At 38.3% G+C, this 21,810-nt stretch overlaps 1 protein-coding gene across 3 annotated transcripts; it reads right to left on the bottom strand.

Moving 5' to 3' along the window:
• Window positions 1-1,257: 1,257 nt before the first annotated feature.
• LOC128734406 (ataxin-2 homolog) lies at window positions 1,258-21,486 on the bottom strand. Of its 3 annotated transcripts, none has more exons than XM_053828602.1 (7): window positions 21,157-21,486; window positions 14,138-14,556; window positions 12,548-14,067; window positions 12,286-12,494; window positions 12,098-12,228; window positions 2,881-3,005; window positions 1,258-1,859 (listed from the first exon to the last, which is right to left on the bottom strand). In XM_053828602.1, the coding sequence occupies exons 2-7, from the start codon at window positions 14,518-14,520 to the stop codon at window positions 1,498-1,500; spliced, it is 2,730 nt and encodes a 909-aa protein (XP_053684577.1). In that variant the 5' UTR covers window positions 14,521-14,556; window positions 21,157-21,486; the 3' UTR covers window positions 1,258-1,497. The 3 variants fall into 3 exon arrangements, with proteins under 3 accessions (XP_053684577.1, XP_053684576.1, XP_053684578.1); XM_053828601.1 differs by having other exon boundaries at window positions 21,166-21,486; XM_053828603.1 differs by lacking the exon at window positions 2,881-3,005 and having other exon boundaries at window positions 1,794-1,859; window positions 21,166-21,486.
• Window positions 21,487-21,810: the final 324 nt, after the last annotated feature.

Genomic DNA, 21,810 nt, shown 5'->3' with positions numbered 1-21,810 from the left:
TCGTCGTAATAAAGGCGTTCTTAGTTCAGATTGTTTTTTTTTTAAATCTACCAGGCGGCAGCTCCGAAACTCAAGATTCAAAGTATTGCACAAAGGCACTTTTCTCCTCTGCATTCTCCGCTTCCAATCGGCAGACGTCGTAACGGCATTGAGCTTTCTCCTCCCTGCGTCCAATTCGTCGCAATCCGTGGAATTTTTCGCGAATGATTTTCTCTTGAATATATCTTATAACTTTATTCAATAATTCCTGTGCTTCTTCCAGAAGCTGTCCAATCGTTATCTAATTTTTGTATGATTTCCGCTCCATGTATCAGCACTTTGTGCACAGAAACAAGTAGAAAGTTCCACGGACAGAGAGTAATTAGTCTATGCGTCGTTTCCAAACAATATTCTCCATTTTTATGAGCATTTATACTTTTTTTATTAGCTATAACTTGTAAAATAGCAGCACATCGTTGCGTAAGGTTCAAATCGTTTCCTATACCATAATGATTTTATTAACCCATTATGCCCTAGCGTTTGAAATTCAGTTCCTGAGTTTAGTGCGACATTTGCCCTTATTTACCCAAGTAGCACACTTTTGTCACTTCTGCTTGCTGCAACCTATTTATGACTAAAATCAGTCGTTAATCGGTTGCCACAACTAGTTTATAACAACTGTGCTAGTAGGGTAGACTACCCCGATTTACACGATTATCAAAGTCGAATCTCGCACACGATTTTGCTTAAGGAAAATGAAGTGAAGAAGAAGGGCAAGAAGGAAAAAGAAGTCAAACACATAAGTTGATTAAACTAAAAGCCACTTTAGTGTCAGATTAACAGTGCGAAATGCGGTATGTTGCATTAAATGATTATCACAGTAGTCTAAATAGTCTTAAAAGGGGCAATAATGGTGCGGTAGCTTATGTTTTCAGCTTCAAAACGGTGCGTCATAGAATCGTCATTGTAAAGATTAATTAAAGAATAACTAAAGGAAGAATTTAAAATAATATAGGACAGAACTACTACAGGAATTTCTATGAGCTCAAAGTGAAACTTCATAGTTCGAATCGAAGATTTGTTGGAAGAACGTGTTAGACCTTCAAGTCAGGTTTCTCTCCTGACGATTATTTCGTATTGACTACCAACACACCCTTGCAGCCTTGAGATCGCATCTCGCCTACGTTTTGGTAGTAAACATATATATTTTCGTAGATCGATCCAACAGAACAGAAGTGAACTTTTTCTCCAATAAATAAAACCAAACATTATCAGCAAAATAATATCTATTTTTAAATAACACATTCTAACTTGCCAAAACTGTTTGTTTGTTGCAAACATTTTTTTTATAGTACAGGATTGAGATGCAATTCAAATGTGTTTGCTAAATGATCGGCACAAGAACTAGCCGTTAAACTCGCTAATGTAATTTACAGATATAAAAATCATCAACAACACAAGAAAAGATCTCTCATCCAAACCTCATGTACAATTCCATAAAATGGAAGTTAATAATATCTACCACCGACACTTTGGCGGTGGTGCGGGTTGCGGCGATGGATCGAAATTTCGCTGATAACTGTTCAGCTGATAGCTGCCGTTGTTATTGTTACGTCCATTACCACTAACGTTCACGTAGAACGGTTGGTTACAGCGGTACGACCCGCGTGACCTATTGTTTCCACCAGTCGACTGTTGCTGCAGCTGCTTCGATCCGCTATGATGATTGCTGTGGTTGCTGCCGTTGGCGTTGTTGTTGTTGTTGTTGTTGTTGCTGCTGCCGACGCCGATTGCGCCAAAAGCTTCGACGCATTGCTCGCCGTCGGACTGCAGCTCGTTTCCCGACTTAGGTCCAACATTTTCCGGATTTTGCATTTCATCTATGATAGCACACCGAAAAAATGGTGTAACAAGAGGAAGAGAACACACAAAGAAAATTAGCGTTTCATACAATAACATGGCATTAATCAATGGATTGGTTAAAGAGTAATATGAATAAATCGATGCAATAAATTCTGGAATCCATTACTGCTCGGGTAATCATCTTAGCGGTGCCTGTGGTGGGGAATAAGCTGAATGAAGAAGAAAATGTTGATAGCTTCAACCAAAGTTTTTGGTTGAGATAAAATAAGTTGTTTTGGGTCTCTTTGTGCGAAAACAAGGACTTAACAACAATGAAGCGGTGTTAATGGCACATGGTGAGTGAACATTTCCGAAGAAACAAAAGCTATTTAAGTCTGAATAATTTTGCAACCATACAACCATACATCATCCACAAATGAGGTTTTTAAAATCTAGTTCTAGTAACTATTAATGTCAAGGAATCATATGCAAATATTTCAGCTGATTGAACTAAAAATGACAGTACAGTTGGTTAAAATTTTTCTTTAAAAATTTAGATTAGTACAGGTAAAAGAAAAACAAATTCATTTTACAACAAATTTCATTCATACACAAAAACTAACCTTAAGTGCAACTGAGAAAAATAGTAAAAAATGATAACAACCATTGTCACGGGTAATAACGATATAAGGAAACAAATAACGCTTCCGTTTTCCCGAAACCTCATTCATGGACAACACTAGTGAACGAGTATGGTAATTTTAAAAGAATGTATGCAATAAGACTCGGCTTGTGAGGCAACAATATTGCTCATTACTCATTCCGCTGGCAACCTGGAAATAGGAAAACTCTTACAAACTAGCATTTAAGGTGACGTAAACAGCATCTAGAATGTGGCAACCATTCGTCCTTATTGCACGTCGATCCGTTCCATCATCAAACGCCACGCCGAGAGTTAAATTTTGTACACAGACCCGTCGACTGATCATCATCATTATATATAGTGGTGTGTATTTTATGTAACAATCAATTTGGCATGTTTGACACTAAATACGGTACCTGTAGGGCTTGAAGTAATTTGCGATGTTATTAGACCGCCAGACGTCGACGACGTCGTAACCGTTGCCGTTGACGATGCAGACATCGTGCTTTTTGCTGTCACCGAGCCGCTGTTCAGATTCATCCTATTTAAATTTTCGTGAATGTTTAGTCTTAAAATTAAGTGTTATTTGTATATGTATAGAATATATTTTATGTAGTGAAGAAATATATTGCAGTCAGATTGAAAACGGCAACATTGCTCCGTCCGATACGATGAATTACTTACGTTCTTTCAACGTTTAGTTAACCTGCCACTAATGGTACTTGATTTAAATAAATAAATTAAAACAAATTCGATCTACGATATCTTGTTAGCGTATATGAATTATTATATAAGTGTGATATCCGACATGTAACTCTCCGTTCACGACTGACCAGCAGTCACTAACATGTTTTGACCTAGTTTAAATTTATTTCAATGTGTAAATTAAGAAATATACTAGCATTAACCCAAACAAAATTATTCAGTCTTGCAGAAATTGCAGTCCGATATAGATAGGAAGTAAATCTTTTTATTAGAAAACATGGCTGTAATTTTATGTTTTATATTATCGTTTATTCACGTTAAGTGAATACAGAAATAATTTTTTTGCTGTACCTACGTACTACTACAATGCATCACAATTACATACATTAAAGTATAATTACATTTAGCAAACCATGTCTTAAGCAAGGCTGCTATCGACACTCACCTGTTGCTATTCTAAATCAATTCGTAAAGTTGATAATACTTGGCAACTGTCGATAAAACCGCAATAAATATAAAAGTTTGGTAAAGTTCAGTAAAAAATTAGGCTTCAAAAATACGACCATTACTACTGATACCAATTTTTTGATTATAGTCACTTTAACAGCTTGGGTCATTCGTGACTTACATATAAACTTGTTTCACTATCACTTTCAACGAATTGCTCCACGCTTACTATTGAAAGAATATTAGGCCATTACAAATATTTAAAAAAGTTTTTGTCCTTCCGGTGTTGGCCAACTGAAGGGAGGGGAAAACAAAAAACAAAGAGATTTTTTTGATCGAGCAAAAAAAACTGCGTTTTTAGCATTTTTACTTAAAGTTTAAACCTGAAAACTGAATCTATTCTTGTTTTTTATATATTCGTGCAAAAAATACGAAAAGAAAGACAAAATGGAATGAAATTTTTTTTTGCCGATTTTCAGAAATTCCGTTGTTTGAAATTTCCATTTCTGAGCCGTGAAGCGGTAATATACTCAATTTTCGAGTTTTTTTTAGGCTGTAGTGTAGAGCCCGAAGACAATTGACTTTATAAAAAAATTGACTTCTATCCCATATATTATTTTTTTGCCCCCCGATTTTTCATGCCAATTTCAATGCTTTAGTGAGGTTTGATGATAAGCTCGCGGTCAAATGTAACTCCCAAATCTCTAATCTGCAATGGTTGGAGAATTTGCGACAAAATTATCGATTGATTCGATGAATATTCTTCATTGATTTCATCGCGAACATAGCTCGCTAGCATAGAACTGAATCCGTCATCCAACGAAGGGCCAAAATGTAAGCGATGCCATAAAATTGGCCATATTGCAAGGGAATGTACTTCAAATCCTACTCAAGAAGGGTAATGCGTGGTGTACGAGGCTGTCGGCATTTAGAATAGGTATTATTTGACGTTAACGGATGGTAATTGTCTCCGAATCTTCGTGATTTTCTGCGGGAAAAATCAGCGGAAAACGTTTACGATGCGCTCGAAGATTTTTGTTCCACGGCCGAGCGACAAGGCAAGAAGATTAAAGTACTCCGAACTGACAATACAAAAGAATTTACGAATCGAATGGTTGGAAGACCATTTAAGGCATTTGGGAATCCGTGATCAGAATCCGCGATCTTAACGAGAGCGCGAGATGACACCAGAAGAAATGTCCGGCAGGAACCCCAACCTAGCACATGTTCGAGTCTTCGGGTTGAAAGCGATGGCACATGTTCCCAAACAAAAGCGCAAGAAGTGGGATCCAAAAGCGTACGTATGCATACTAATTATTTATTTGTTTGTATAGCTATTAACGACAGCCATTCGTCTTTTTAATTGACAACTTAGAGTACTATCAAAGCATACTCACAGGATTCGATAAAGGAACCAAGGCGTACCGTTTGCGAGACACGAAATCTAAGAAAATTGTCAAGAACCGTGATAGTAGAGCAATTATCATCAACTTTCAACACTCAGCCAACGGTACCTGATCGCAAGACATCTGGGTGATCCTTTTGCATTCGAGGAGGTCTTCGAAGCTAGAAAATTGCCACATGACGAAGATAAAGCAAACGATATCGAAGCTTATGATGAATAGATTGCGGACGACGAATCAAGCATTGATTAAGATTATGGTGACCTAACAAGTGACGTTACCATCCTTACGCTCCCTCGCAAAAATCTTCAAATGCACCAGAATCAGGCGAAGCGGAAATGACGTGACAGACAAGTTAAAAAGAAATCCGAACAGAGTTGCCGTCCCATCATTTTTTAAATCACCAATCCGAGCCTGGTACCAACTGTGATGTCCTGCCATTCTCTATCTCATTCAACAGACCGCTCTTACCACTTACGCGGAAAGCTGTCAACCGACTCCGACACTTTATCTCTGTGTCGGTTATACGCTACCGACAGCTACCCAAATAATGTGTCATTAACACACATTACACATTCCAGGCAAATCCTCTTATATGCTATAAATACCAGAATGCCACATCCTCCCCCTGCATAAAATGGACAATTCAGTATATGACATTATTACAGATATTATAGGTAATAACATTGCTGGCGTAGTCTTCAAGTAAGGAAGTAAGCTATATATGAGGGTTAATGAATATAACAAATAATAATGTTATATTGAAATTCATTAGCTGTCATACATAGCTTACTTAGTTTGTTAGTGCACGCATAATAATCACAGTAACTAACATGTTTTTTAATGTGGTTTAAACCCAGAGGGTCATTCACCATCTACCATTAAGTATTGTTAGATTTTGTCACCGTGAATTTTATATCTCACTTTAGATGATTTTTTCGGTGAAAATAAAGACTATGCTCTTTCAGCGCACGTTTCGACTTACTATCCTTCAGTCATTGACTACGCATTAAACATCTATTCTCACTGCGTCGTCAGTTATAGAGGCCTCATTCCATCGTCAATAAAAACGATCATTTCAAATTTTTCCTTAAGCCAAGACTCAAACAACTGTAGCTGCGCGAGAACGCCGCTCGCCTGCGCTGGCGTTGTTGTCAAATAATATACACGTAAATTTATAGCAACCTGTTCTGCGTAACGCGAAGACTGCACCAGGTGATGCTAGTGTTTTTTCCAAGTTTTAGGGGTGTCACTGAAACGATGTTTTGTTAGGAAATTTTTTCGAAGTGTTACGTCTGTTAGTCTGTGCTGTTAACTTACCAGTGGTGAATATTGTACGCCCGAATATAAGCAAGCAAATTTTGATTCTTATTCCTGTTGTGCAAGTCACAAAGAAAGTCTTGGGCCGTATGAATAAAAGACTTAGCTTTGGTTTACACCACACGGGAAGAGCAAAGCAAACTGTTTTATTTATATGGCTAATTGTCTTTATTTAGGCGACTTGTAACAAAGACAATTTCATATTTTACACTTGCCAGTCCAAAACAAGCGTGTCTGAGAGCGAGTGTGAAGTAAAATATATTTTCATCGAAAATTATCTCTCATACCAGTGAGGCAGCATTTGTTTTGCGCTCTCTTCATGCACTGGCGAACTGACATGACACATAAAAAAATCCTTTAAAAACCATCGTCCTACACATTTTGTTTGCACACTAGCACCCTCTGTTATGCATGTCGCGGAGTAGCTTGCATTTGCAGGGTTTTATGCTGTAGGGTTTTTACATTTGAAAGGTTTTGTACTGAAAAATCGAAGCAAAACTCGCGAGCCGCGGTGTAGCCATGTTGCGAAACATGCTTTTTTGAAAAATGAGTGGTTTTTGATTGGACGATGGAATTAACGCGAGTGTCTCGTCTGTTTGTCTGTGCTTCATGTTTATCAGTTACTAGCTGACTCGACAAACTTCGTATTGCCACAAATTAAACTGTGCTGTGCATAAATCGTAAATCTCGGATGACCTTTGCCACAATATCGAGTTTTGCAAATTTCTGAGGAGTTCAACCGTAGATTTTGGCAGTTACGTAACTATGAAAGCATGGGTAGTTTAATATACAAATTTTCAATTTTTCCTCACAGTAAAGTCGAAAGCTACTCCCCTATTGCTTAGACAGATAAAATAAAGCGGATAGTATTAAATAGTCGTCGTGATTGTATAATATTTCGTCGAATCAACCTAGACAGAGGCGATTTCTGCGGGTCGACGCTGCAGTAGCCGGCGCTGCCGACGGCGGGTCGACGGCGATACTCGCAGCCTGCGGCCGTCTTACCCTAAATCACTTAGTGTCACTATAGATAGTTTTTGGTGGTCTTGTTATATGACTAATGTTTTATAGAACTCTAAAATTTCTGGAATTCGATTAGTTTATGAATTACGCAAAAATTTGTTGAACACTCAACCCCCGCTAATATGAAAAAAAAACTCGTTCAGATCAGGCGAATTCATTTTTAATCTGAATATTTGGTAACTCTATTCACTTTCACATACGCGCAAGGCGCGCACCCTATGACCTTGTTGTTTTGATTTGACGAAAACAAACGTTTTGAAAACATGTTGAATATACTCGAATTCTGAACATCCAGATTGTAGAAGTAGAAATTGGCTGGACAGTATCAACTAAAATAGTCTATTTTGAGTGCTGGAGAGAAATAAGTTGCATATGAGCTATATTGCCAAAGCTGCTGAGCAAGAGGAAACGTATTAAGTTTTTTTGCTTTTTTTTCAATTTGCCCGATCAACTTGACCGTCAATTGTGAATGACGCTTGATCAGTTTTTAAGGGGGCATAGTACTTTTTCAACTTAAAAAAATCGATTTTTTTTTTATTGATTATTTCGAAAGATTAACATTTTGACCATATGTGTTTCAAGTCATTTCAATGAATTCCAAAAATTGACAAAGTTACAGCTATTTGTACCGCGCATGTCTGCAGCGATTACACGGCGAATAAAAAGTTCATCGTCGTTTTTCTCGAAACCAGGTTTTGAAAGTCGGTACCATAAATATCTCAACAACGGCTCAAGCAATTCTTATGATTCTTTTTTTGTTTTAAAGCCAACAAAATTATCTAGTGTTTGACCCATCCTTTTTTTGATATTACTATTTTTGTATTTTTTAGAAATATTTAAAGTCAATTTTTTCGACTAAAAACCTTATTTTTATGTTTGAATGTCCGCCATTTTGTTATACGTTCGAATTTTAAAAAAAGGATGGGTCAAACACGAGATAATTTAATATACTTTCATGTCGTTTTGGAATTTTTCAATTCGGATAAGACCCCCGGCGCCAATCCATGGTACCGCAAATCATGTTTTTTTCGAACGATCATGTTCAAGGAGCCGTAGGGGAGAGGGGACGAGGTCCACATATGCAAACAAAATTGTAAATATTAGTATAAAGTGCAATGTTTGGAATGCAAAAAACCCGAATCAATTCGCTTTTCGCGTTATCGAGAATAAAATATTTGAAATGAGGTAAAAAATATGGTGTAAAAAGTACTATGCCCCCTTAATGTGAACGCATTCACACCAACGGGGTTCAGATTAAAAATGTTCAGATTAAGAAAGGTCATTCCAGCGGGGGTACACGGTATTATGATCTCATATATGAGAGTCCTCCCCACCTACCACAGGAGTGAGGGGTCTCAAGGCATCATAAAATAAATTCATGTCTCCAAAATCTCACACACACCAAATTTGGCTCTATTTACTTGATTAGTTCTCGAGTTATGAGGAAATTTTTGTTTCAGTTGTATGGGAGCTCCCCCTTCCAGAGAGGAGGGGGCCCCAATTTACCATAGAAAGAAATTCTGCCTTCAGTAACACCCAAATGCCAAATTTGCTTCCATTTGCTAGATTAGTTCATAAGAATCTTTCCCTGCCCAAAAAACCTTTGCATACAAATTTTCACATAGATCTGTTCAGTAGTTTCCGAGTCAAGTAACGTACAGACAGACATTCATTTTTATAGGTATAGATTTTTGCGTATGAAAAATCCCTTCCTAGGGTAGGTGGTTCATCGAGTCCTTCAACAACCGCTTATATGTTAGTTCTATGGTGTAGAATACTATGTGGGTAAACTCATATTTAGTTGTATAATGTAGTTTTGTGCGATCGAACTCCCTGTGTAGTTGTGTCAATCAAAGCGGAGTAGAGCAGGTCTGACCTGGTCAATTTGAAGGCACCGGGAGGGTCCATAAATTTTGTGGGGATTGTTCGTGGCGCGCCCGCCTCAGGTATCTTGTAGGTACGTTCAGTGGATGAATAGTAAAATCGAAGCTAAAGCCTACCCACTTCATTTCCCAACAAGATTCCGGTTACTATATTGGGTCTCAATTCCAGTTACTGTATGCACGAATCCAGAGTGGGTTTTCGATTTCCGAGGCTTTATTCGATAGTTGGCTGCGACGACTTCCCAGTTTTTATGAACTGTCACATTAATCTATGAGCATTTGACGACTCGTGGAGGGATGAAGTTTATATATCATATAACTTGAGGGAACAACATTGGCAAGGCAAGTCTGTCGTCCTGTAAACCTAATGGAGATTCACTTTTAAAAGTCAGGGAAATTGGTAAGTTTTTTGGTATATTGACAGATGTGGTATAGTAAACTGAAATACCGGTAACATTTACTATACTTACAAATCGGAAGAAAGGAGGCGCGAAGAGAATCTCTCATTGTCACATAGGTCTATTTGAAAAATTACCCGAGATTTCTCGAGCAACATGTCAAAAGGTCGAATGTGCAAATGAGAGATGCTCGTCGTGTCACCTCTCTTACACTTATCCCGCTGATGCAAATGTACTAGAATGCATCTGTTTTGTAAGAAATTGTTGCCGTCGGTATTGCTAAGCGTAAAAGAGGAAACGCAAAAAAATCACTTATTTACACATTCGACCTTTTGACATGTTGCTCGTGATTTAGCGAATAAAGGTAGCTGTTGAATTCTCTCTCTCAGTCACTTTCTTTAAGTCATCCCGTCTCACTTTCATTCATTTCACTCTCTTTATCTATACATCTCACTTTCCCTATCTTTCTATCTCACTATCTCACTTTCTCTATTTCTCCATCTGATTTTATCTATCTCCCCATCCGATTTTCTCTTTTTTTTTATCTCACTTTCTCTACCACCCTGTAACACTTTCTCTATCTTTCCATTTCACTGTCTCTATCTCTCCATCTCACTTTATCTATTTCTCTTTCTCACTGTCTCTATCTGTATCAATCTCTCTCACTCTCAATCTCTATTTCTCTCATTCCCTTTCTTCACATATCTCCATCTCATTATCGGTCCATCTTATTTTCTCTATCTCTTTATCTTACTCTCTTTATCTCTACTACCTCACTCTATCTCTCTTCAAGCGGTTTTCTCTTACTTTCCTCTGGATATTCGTCTATCACTACCACATACTTTTTGATATTATACCCACAATTTGACAATTTGAGTAAGAGATGTTCGCCATAAAGAATTCAGCGATTTCCCGTGTTACGCATTCCTACAGTTTAAAAAAACAAAACCATTTTTATAGACATTTGGGTTCGGACAACAATCAATCTGGGCAACGGCATACTTTTTCAATAAGCTCACTTAGTATTAGTTATGACAAGTTCGAATTTTATCCTTTGTGAGGTTTTCTTTCCCACATCCAAGATTGCAACGAATCTGATTCGAAATTGTTTCAGATTTTTTTAGATACACTACTTATTCCAATGAGGAATGAGTATGACAACTCGCTACGATAGGATATACGAACGTCGATTATTTTAAATATATGGGGAATTATCACAGTACATCTTAAAGCATCTTGATTCGGCGTAATCGGCGTTCATGTTAACTTAACCCTCTCTGTCGCAGGGGTGTTTTGGTGGTTTACAGTTTTTGATCATGTAGAAAATCTATTAATCAGCAATTCGTCAAACGCAACTATACAGCTTGTAAAACAATGTTTTTACTACGTTATAAAATCAAAATATCCATATTTGAATGCATCAAAAATTTAATCGGCCAATTTTAGTATCGGAAGTCATGGAGCACCTGTGCTACCATGGGACAGAGAGGGTTAATATGACCAACAATGTAAGAGAGTGAGTAACTTTGTCTATCCTTGGCTAATAGATAAGACATTTTCGTCGCTCAAGAATTTAATAGCAATAGAAAATGCATTCATCAATTTTTAAAGTAAGTTTCATATCGTGCTCTTGATAACATATTGAATATCTATGGAAAAAGTGTTTATGATACTGACTATATTTCTGTGAGCGAGAATCGTCAAACAGATACCAACAACAACCAACTATAATCATTCTTATCAGTAATGGTGAAAGTAACTCAAAAAAGTTGTTCAATAAAATGATTTTCTGCTTAGAGTAAATACCTTTACCACACTCCCTCTTATCTGAAAATCAAATAAACAATGATAAATTACGCCTAATAAGGTAGGCACCACCAATAGTGGAGGATAAAACATTTATGCACATTGCTATATTGGGTTTTTCCGTTTTCCCACATGCTGATAGCATACGCTTCTCTAGTCACCTGGAAGTACAATAGTTTTAGTATTTATATGTCATATAGAAACATCAACAATAAATTATTATCAATATAATAAATGGACGGAGCAATGTTGCCGTCTCTATCTTAGAAACATGTACGGTTGTAAACAACTATCTAACAAATTCTTTGCCGACTAATCATAACTATTTGCTAATAAATTATGTCAAACAGTTTTATGTAAACTGAACAACGATTTTATACACAGATGGTATAATGTTTAAGTTTTTAAGCTACTACTTGCGTTAATAATTTGGTCTGTGTGTTTTCCGAATGAGACTTTTTACAACAAAAAAAACGAACGCGACCCAAAATCGCGTTTTAATTCGAGAAAACAAAAATCGTTGCAGTCCAAAACAGGACCAACCTGCTCATCGCTATATTGCAGACTGCAACGTTAGTAGTATACATGCATCATATATCGACTGCCACTGAGAAATTTTAGGTGATTACAGATCGAACTCTCACTTACCCCATGCCCATCTTGGGTGGAATGTTTTTGTGCGAATCATCTTCCGGATGTTTACGCTTCTGTCCCGGTCGCATTGCTAATTGCTGCTGATGCTGCTGCTGCTGATGCTGTTGTTGCATGTCCATAGATTGCTAAAATTGATTGGAAAGTAATAGCAATAGTTGCCACAATTCTATACAGCATACTACCTTCGGTTCATGGTGTGCTGTCGTGTATTGCACCGTCGTATATGGGGGTGGTGGTGGGGGAACCGGTGTCGTAATGATTTGATGTGTTGGCCCCGGATGTGGTGGTGGCACTGGATGTGGTGGTGCTTCAATGATTTGTGGTTGAGCACTTGGTATGCTCGTTATTATCTGCTGATGTGGTGGAGGAACCGTGTGAATCACTTGCACTCCTGAAAAGGATTTAGTTACAAATAAGGCATCATTTTGGAACGCTTTGGTTTACCTTGCGGTGGCTGCATTTGCGGATTAAACGAGCTAGTTGTGATAATATGCTGCTGCGGGGGTCGATACTCGGCCGCGCTGATGATCGCTGGTGTGCTTATAATTTGAATCTCGTTCGGATTGCGCATCGGCTGTGGAGCGAATTGAATATTTTGAACAGAGCTAACCGGAACTTGCTGGATTTGCGGTGGAGGCGCGGTTCCATTCGGTGCCCACTGTTGGGGAGTATTGACCACAAAATGTGTTCCACCATTCATATGAATTTGTTGGGGAGGCGGTTGAAAAGATTGAATCGAGACCGGTATTTGACTGTAGATTTGTTGCGGAATAGCATGACTGATGGAATGATTCGGTTGCGATGTAATAATCGTATTTCCAACGATATGCTGTACTGTCGGGGGCGGAACTGACATGATTGGAGGTGGCGGTTGGCTCAAAGTAATGCTTTGCATTGAAGAAACAGGGATCACAGTTTGTTTGGCAATTTGCTGGATTATAGTGCCGGGTGGCGGACCTTCTTCGAGTTTTATTTGTTCGGGCTTCAAATGCATTTCGCCTGGTTTTTTGTCGTCGGCCCCGTTGACCACCATTGGAACCTGCGTCATCGGGGGCGGTCCCATTGGGGGCTGCATTCCAGGTTGAATCAACTCCTGATGCATGGGATTGGGAGGCGGTTGGGTGATCATTGGTTGCGATTGAACGATTATTTGGTTTGGAGGTTGTGGAGCAACCGTTTGATGTACGATATTTGGAGGAGGAACCATGAATGCTCCACTTCCTTGCACGGTAATAATCTGTTGGCCTTGCGGTGGACGCTGAAATTGATCGAACTGCGGTGGAGGCAGTGTGGTTTGCATTATTCCCTGAATTGGCTGTGGTTGTGGTTGAATGACGTGTTGAATCGTTACCTGACCGGCAGGATGTGGCCCACTGCTAGTTTGAATTGGAGGATTTTGCTGAATGTACTGTACCTGATAAGGCGGGGCTTGATTCACTAGAATTTGCTGCGGAGCTTCTGCAGGTTGAGAAATTTGCATGCTAGGTGGAGGTTGCGAAAGATGAGGAGGCAGAGTGTTTTTGATCTGCATTATGGATGGTCGGATTTGCGTCCCCGGAGGCGGATTATTCACATTGGTCAACTGCGGGGCAGTTTGAATCTGCGAAATAACGACATTGCTCGGTTGTTGATGAATTTGTACCGGCACATGGGACTGTATTATCGTTGGCGGTTGTTGTATGATCTGTGGTGGTGGTGGCTGACTTTGCGGATGTTGCACGAATCCTTGCTGTTGCATCACGGGAGGTGGAGGTTGGTGCATTATGCCATTTGGTTGTGTAATGTGCTGAGCACGGATCATTGGTGCCATTTGAGGCACCTGAGTAGTTTGGACTAGCGTTGGCTGAGGAAGCAGCTGAAAATTTTGTTTTGGTGCAATATTTTCCTGAAACAAACTAAGTTCTTCCTGCAGTGTTTCGATTAAATTTTTAGCAAGCTGCTTTGCTTGTTGGAACCCTTCCAAACTGAAAAAATACGAAAAATAACGCGTTTAGTCAAATATAAAGTGTCGAGCAACTATATGAGATCACTCACGTTGGATGTTCAATGCACAACTGCAACGGTTCCAGTGCTTCCTGGCCAGTTTGCGGATCGATCGCGAGTGAACCACGGCCACGAAGAGTTACTATCGCTCCAGTTTCAGAGCGTATATAATTCAAGTTAGTACCCCCTTCGCCAATAATCCTTTGTCGCACATTAAAAGACAAAGGGGCGTGGTCTAGCCCTACAAGAAGCTTTGCCACACACATTGTTGTTCCAACAATTTGCGGCGGGGGACTGCTTACGATTTTGGATATCTGTTGCTGCTGTTGAGTTGCTTGTTGCTGTACATGATGTTGAAGTTGTTGCTGGTGCTGCTGTTGTTGTTGCTGCTGTTGATAGTCCAGAGGCGGTTGCTCGAAATGTTGGCGAATCATTTTCGCTCGGATGAAAACTCACTCTCTCTCTCGCAACTAGAGAAAAAGAACGAAATACATACATACAATATAAAATATGTTGGATGACAAAAAGGTTGGAAAACAATTGATATGCATGGTTCTCGAATCCGAAACATTTTCCTTTCGAAGAGCCTGATCTCCTAGAAAACTCTTAGAATGCAACGCATTCTTGACATTGATATTTAAGCTTCACCAGCTGACCCGACAAACTTCGTATTCCCAAAGCTTATACTGTGTTGTACAGAAATCATGTATCTCGGATGACCTTTATCACAATCTCGAGTTTTGCAAGTTTCTGAGGAGTTCATCCTTAGATGATTCATTTTGACAGTTACGTACCGTGCAAGTACCATATTCAAAACAGTGCCTAATTCTGAACAGTTGCAAATTTTTCCTAAATATTGAGAAAACTTTAGCTATTTAAACCATTTTAATAATATGAAATCATGAGATGTAGTGATTAAATTGTTTAAATAGCTAGAATTTCGTCAATATTTATGAAAAATTTGAAACTGTTTGGAATTAGGCACTCTTTTGAATATGGTGCTTGCACGCTAACTATGAAAGCATGGGTAGTTTAATATACAAAATTGCATTTTTGCCGCACAGCAAAGTAGAAAACAACGCCCCTATTGCTTAGCCAGATAAAACAAAGCGGATAGCAATATTCGCCATGATAGTATAACATTTCGCCGAATACCATTTCGTGAAAAACCTCACGCGGAATGTACCATTTCACGGAAAACCGTTTTGCGCAAAGTACCATTTCGCAGGGGTGATCCTCTTCTTACTAGCTATCGCTCGTTCGGACCCAAATGAAGGAAAATAATAGAGGTCAGTATAATAGCTAAGAAAACAAATTTTGAATCGTTTGTTTGAGAAACCCCACAAACGCCATTTTTACGAAAATTGACTTTTTAACAGTTTTCGAATCTTTGAGGGTATCTACACCTTCCCTCAAAGTTCCAGACAAAGTTAGTTCCACGAACCTCTTTTAATTTGGGTTGCAAATATCCGTTTGTTTGAGAAACCCCAAATATCCATGTTTCCGATAATCACCTAGAGCGGCGCTGCGATAGGTACAAAATTATCAATCAATATTTACGTGCAGTGTTGCAAGCAGTATTTGCAACACAATTCAATAGCATAAAAATGTCTTCGGAATCGAAAAATTACGACTTGGATACAGTCAAAAAGAAGAAACATAGTGTTCGGCGGACTACAGAATACAAGGAGAGAGTTATTAAAAGTAAAAGAACGGCGTATAAAATCGAAAAGAAAAGGATGTTCTAGCTGAAAAAGTGAGAGCTGATTGCAAATGTAGATAAGCTTGGATTAGTTAGTCAACAAGATAAACGTAAATAAACTATTCTTGTAATCTAGATACAGTAAAAAGTGTTCCGGAAATCGACAGACTAAACTATCCATGCGTTTCTCACAAAAGCAGTAACCCACCATTTACTATACAATGTTAATAATAGCACAATATATAAATAAAAGGTTTTATCTTCTATTTATCTTTTTTGTTAACTTGTTGCTTTTCCTAATGTGAGTAGTCGAGCACTCCCGAGTAACTGTAAAATCAATAGTTTATCCGTTTGAAATATTTAAGGTGTTGTTCACGTATCTCCATTTCTTTTTGGTATAACGTAATTCGAGAACCGACCCATATTCTCAGATTCTGCTCCATAATCATAGTGCGGTTGTTATTCAAGATTTAAAATTTTTATTTTCTGATTATATCCTTAATTACTATTAGCAAAGTATTAAGGTATTCTATTCGATGTGAATCCGTGTTACTCTGGTCCATTTATGCAATTCAAAATCGCCGTTATTCCATTTACCTTTTATTTTTAATAGGTAAATGCAAACAATAAAAATTTTGATTAAAAAAGTACAAAACTTTTTCTAAAACTTGTATTATTCTACTTCAAAAATTTTAATAAATAATAATAAGTGCCCCTCTCCTTCTTCTTCTTCTTCTTAGCGGTACGTACTAAATTAACATCCCCAGTGATATATGGTAGCAAATTACATACTATGAACATGGATAGATCACAAGTTTGAACAAAAACGGCCTAAAACTACTTAAGTGCACCGTCAATTTCTCGTTTGTTTGAGAAACCCCAAATATCCATCAACTTTAAAGCCTTGTAATTTTAGCCAGAGTCATTATTTTGATAAAAAGATAAGTCTACATAATGTATTTTAGATACTATCATAGAACCTCATACCAAAAAATATAAGGATTGGTTCAAAATTTTGAGAAAATCAGTTTTTTGTTGTTTTCCAACAATAGTGTCGAGTGGACTTGTGGGGTTTCTCAAACAAACGATTCAAATAAACCTAGACAGTGGTGATTTCCGAGGGACGGCTCTCTCCCCGCAGCGGCCGGCGCTTCCGACGGCGGGTCGCCGGCAACACTCGCGGCCTGCGCCCGTCTCGCCCTGAATCATCTAGTGCTACTATAGATAGGTTTTGGTGGTCTTATTATTGACTAATGTTTTATGGAAGTTTAAAATTTCTGGAGTACGATTAGTTTTTGAGTTACGCAAAAATTTTTATTCTAAGTTTTATTCGGAAAGTCCTTATCCCCCTACCCCCTCCTAAAGGGGGGGAGGAATCTCAAACTAACATAAAATAAATTCATGCCTCTAAAAACCCCCATACCAAATTTGGTTCCATTGGCTTGATTAGTCGAGATATGAGGAAATTTGTATTTCATTTATATTGGAGACCCCCACCCCTCCTAAAGGGGGGAGGGACCTAATTCACCATAGAAAAATATCCTGCCTTTTAGAACCCATCATGCCAAATTTGGTTCCATTTGCTTGTTTACTTCTCGAGATATGAGGAAATTTGGATTTCATTTGTATAGGAGCCCCCCCCCCCCTCTTAGTGGGGGAGGGGTTTCTACCCATCATAAGAACCTTCCCCGGCCCCAAAAACCCCTACATGCAAATTTTCACGCCGAACGGTTCAGTAGTTTTCGGTTCTATAAGAAACATATAGACAGAAATTCATTTTTATAGGTATAGATTGTCAAGTGCGACTTAGGGAGCTAGGTCAAAAGTGAGGTCAAAAGTGAGATCAAAAGTAAACTATTTCATTGACTGGATTTAATCTGCGACGCCAATGGAGTGCAAAAATTGTGAAAGAATGGGCAACTATGCGCCCTAAGTGCCCAGTGAGAGACGAAGAATCAAGAAATTCATTACCGAATTGCCAAGGCCAAGGTGTCTAGTGAAGTGAAATCCGTGCTGACGCTAATTAAAACCAGTTTTGAAGCGAAACAATGCAGCTTCAGTTCAAACCAAAGTTTTATTGCTTCATTGTTGAATGACGATTCTCAATTGAAGGCGACGTTCACGCAGTATCATATGGTTTAATGAATAAATTGCTTGAAGCTATCTCATACGCAATCGCTCTAACTCATGCTTAAGACGACTCATGCTTTCCCATTAAGACCATGAATGACTGCCTGAAGCTGCAGCTCGCTTTAAAACCTTTTGAAAGCTTCTGTGAAAACTGCGAATTAAAATTCAATAGGAATAAGTGTTCAGTGATGACATTTACTAGGAAAGTTAGCCTCATATTCTTCAACTGCTTTAACCGGAATTGTAATATACCGCGCGCAGGAAATTGTACATGACCTAGGGTTAACATTCATTAGATCACTTCCCTTTGTAAGACATATTGACAACGTGATTAACGAGAGCCTAAAACATTTTTAGCTGGTCAGAAAATTTCACAAAACGGATGCGTATTCAATACTGGCGATCTAGGGTATGGGTGGGTATTTCCAGCCCATTAAGCGGTAGCCTGAACAATATTCAAGAACTACGTTGAAACTATATTTATTCGAGACAAGATTTTTATACCAGTTGATAGAATAATATTTACTGAATATCGGCGTGTATTTTGGTCTTAATAAAACGCTACTGAATTTGAGTTATAGTCGCGAGAAATGATGAAGTCGCTGCGGCCAAATTGAGCCCGTTTTCTATAGTGGTGTCTGTGTTTTTTAAATCCGACAGGCCGAAATAGCTAGCACAGGGATTAGATGCTTTGCAAAAACAGACCAAAAGAGACCGATGGATAACGTGCCGGTATTGCCTACATTCCGGGTTCATTGAAGATAATTAGTTTTGCAGTGACAACAGCTTGCTGCTGGCGCTAGTGTGTCATTGAATCGTTCATGTACATTAGCACCAGTTGTCACTCAAATACCAGATATGTCAGCACATATATTGGTAGTAGTGTAAATAACGCACCATATGCTGGAATTAAAAACAAAATGCTGCTATTGGCTGGTGAATGAATTGATTTATATTTTCATATCAGAGGGGAATTTTTGTGTTCTTCTGTGATAAAAAGAAGTAGAACTGTTCTGTGATAGCATATTCACAGCTGTTTAGTTTCTAGAATAAGTAAACGTGATCATAATTGTGTGTTTTCCAAACCGTCATCAAGAGCGGATACGCGTAAGCGATTGCTGCTGGATTTTTCAGCCTGGTTACGTGCTAGTGGAAAAAACAGTGGTTTTGATGTTTATTGAATAAAATTACTTACATTTTTATGAAAATAGTTATAACAGATTAAAGCCTATGAGTGCTACATTTGTTTCTGTATTGTTATATAGCGGCAAAGTTTTTATTTGGGAAAGTGTAGCCAAAAAAGGTAATGTATGCCGAAATTAGTAGCGTGATGGGAATACTCTCCCGTACCCTACAAAGGTCTCGTCAGAAGCAAACTGGATGTCACTAGCGTTATTTGGCGTCCGCAGTATAGTATAACATGGTTCAATCGAGCCATAAGATAGCTGATATTGTGTTTCCGGAAAAACGTACTCTCAGGACGAACAGTTAGCCAAAGCATGACCATGCGATTAACTTTCAACAACAGCCTGGTTACATTTTGACGACGTAATACCTTCGATCCATCGTTTCCTTCTAGGAACTATTCATATCACGAACCAACTTCCCGTTTTATGAACGCATTTAATGCGCTTGAGCATATTATAGCCACTGGCATGGGCTCGATTACTATTAGACATAAGCTTAGGTTATATGTTACTTCTTTGTTTATTTATTTACTATTTGATGGGGCTTTCAACCGTTGGTTGGTTCGCCCCAAAGTTACTTCTTTGTATATGAAGGATTTATCCAATAATTGTTTGTAAATAATCAGGCGAGTGTGGCGCAGGCGCATGAAGCATGCAATATACCAAGCGGATATTGTGAAGCGACTAAAACACGGCAGGCTAAATAGGTCGATCACGTAGCAAGGATGCCGGATGAAAGACCAGCGAAAACAATATTTAGCACAGAACCCGACAGAGGCCGACGGCTTCGAGGCAGACCCGTACCCATTGGATGAGCGCTGTTGACGTGAATGCTAAAGCAGCGGATGTTAGGGACTGGAGAACGGCAGCCCAAGACCAAGACCGAGAAACGTCTCCTGAATTCGGCATGGATTCGATAAGCAACTTGTCGCCGAAATTTTACTTTTTCGGAAAGTGGAAAGTTATATGTCCGAAACGTAGCACATCCTAAAAAGATGATCTATTTGAAGCACCATCGTGTTAAGCCAGTAAGAAAGATGAGAAAGCTTCAAGCAGAATTAGGCACTATTGTCCCCAAACTAAGTAGTATAGCAAAGCAAATTCTTAGTGCTGCATTCCGACGGAATTTGGCCTGCTTTATTCCGACAGATTTCGCAACCAACCTGTTATTTTGTTCAGAACAATTGCGAGGCTTTGATCTATTAACTCTAACAGGTTCTCCCAGTCGAGATTCGATCATACGCCGACTGTCTTATAGTTAGACTAATCGTCGTCGTTCGTTCATCTGACTTATTTTGTTTCTGTAGGGACATATGCCGGATCATCTCGAAACTACGTTCTTAGCCCAGGCCCCAGGAAACCCTTCTATAATTCATAGTATGTTGATAGAACAGATTTTCGAATTAGTTCGTGATCATCAATATTATTGCTGGGATGAAAACACTTGTTTATTGTACAATCAAACAAGATAATCGTACACTAACCTTTGACTATTATACACAGTCAAAAAGCTAATTAGCACGTCATCGCAGTTCGAGACGACTTTTTCAAGTTTTTTTTCAAATGCGTAGGATTGATTCGAAGGATATTTATTATACTTATATCAAATCAATATAATAGCGTATATTAAATTTAATTTTTCGAGATCCTTGGATATTTCGGTGTGCTTTATTTATCGAGTTTTTTTAGCACTTTAAGAAAAAATATTGTAGCATTGATTCGATCTAGATTAATTTAAACCGAACTTGTAAGCTTAGTTTAAACTTTCGGACTATATAGTGAAACTCCAAGTACACAAATATTGCAATGAATATACATCAAGGCGAAGTCACATATTTGTGCTACAAGAAAAATCCGTTTCAAATTGCTTTTCCCTGTTCTACTAACTTCGGGATTTCATGTAATAAATACAAAAATCTTACAGCCCGTAATTAATATCGATAGACTTATTTTTATAATCATGCTCGAGCATTCATTTTTTAGAATATTTAATGAGAACATACAGAAAACACAAAATTAACTACCAAGTGAAATAAAAAAAAATCAATTACCTAACTTACCTTGGACTCCTAATTTCCAGCAGGCGAGAAAATTTCCATTCCTTCCCCGCTACCACAGCATCTTCGATGGTGTACTCCAGAAGTTATTGAATAACCTTTGCTCATTCACATAGATAGGTACTATTCGGCTAGCACAGCACTCAGGAAGAAAAAATTCACTTTCAAATCGTCTTCACTTATACTCACTATTCATTATTATTATGTGCCCACTAGTATCATCTAGCAAACTATTCTTAGATGCTTTCGACTTTTCGGCAATACTTTACTAATTTAACAATAATTTGATAATTTCTAGGCTGAAATTCGATCTTCAGCAAAGATCTGTTTGCGTCTCAGCAACGTCTGCGCTCTGCTGCCATTTTGTCTATGAAAGTTGCCTGTTGGACTGTCAAAAAGTGGGTACTGCGATGACAGCAGAAATGCCAGAAATATTAAAACCCTGCAAATTTGTCAAAACTGAACAAAATGAAAGAAAAAATGATGGCCACTCACAAGGGGTTTCCAACAGCATTGATTACTACACACCTATGAAAAAAGTTACTGTTGATTACTTTACTGATTACCTCTGCTTACCAGTAATCAATCTCTTGTGATAACTGAAAGTTAATCATGATTACCAACGATTACCTAAGATTATCATTGATT

This window comes from Sabethes cyaneus, chromosome 2 (assembly GCF_943734655.1).
Source record: "Sabethes cyaneus chromosome 2, idSabCyanKW18_F2, whole genome shotgun sequence".
Classification (NCBI taxonomy): Eukaryota; Metazoa; Arthropoda; class Insecta; order Diptera; family Culicidae; genus Sabethes; species Sabethes cyaneus.
Note: the sequence above shows the minus strand (reverse complement) of the source record. Positions and strands in the feature narration are given on the sequence as shown.

Bases quoted from the DNA above. Each gene is read 5' to 3' on its own strand.
- LOC128734406 (XM_053828602.1), bottom strand. From the start codon at position 14,520: ATGATTCGCCAACATTTCGAGCAACCGCCTCTGGACTATCAACAGCAG. The intron at 12,229-12,285 runs GTAGTATGCTGT...AATCAATTTTAG, and splicing joins CAGCACACCATGAACCGAAG to CAATCTATGGACATGCAACA. The intron at 3,006-12,097 runs GTAAGTGAGAGT...AAATTTAAATAG, and splicing joins CCACCCAAGATGGGCATGGG to GATGAATCTGAACAGCGGCT.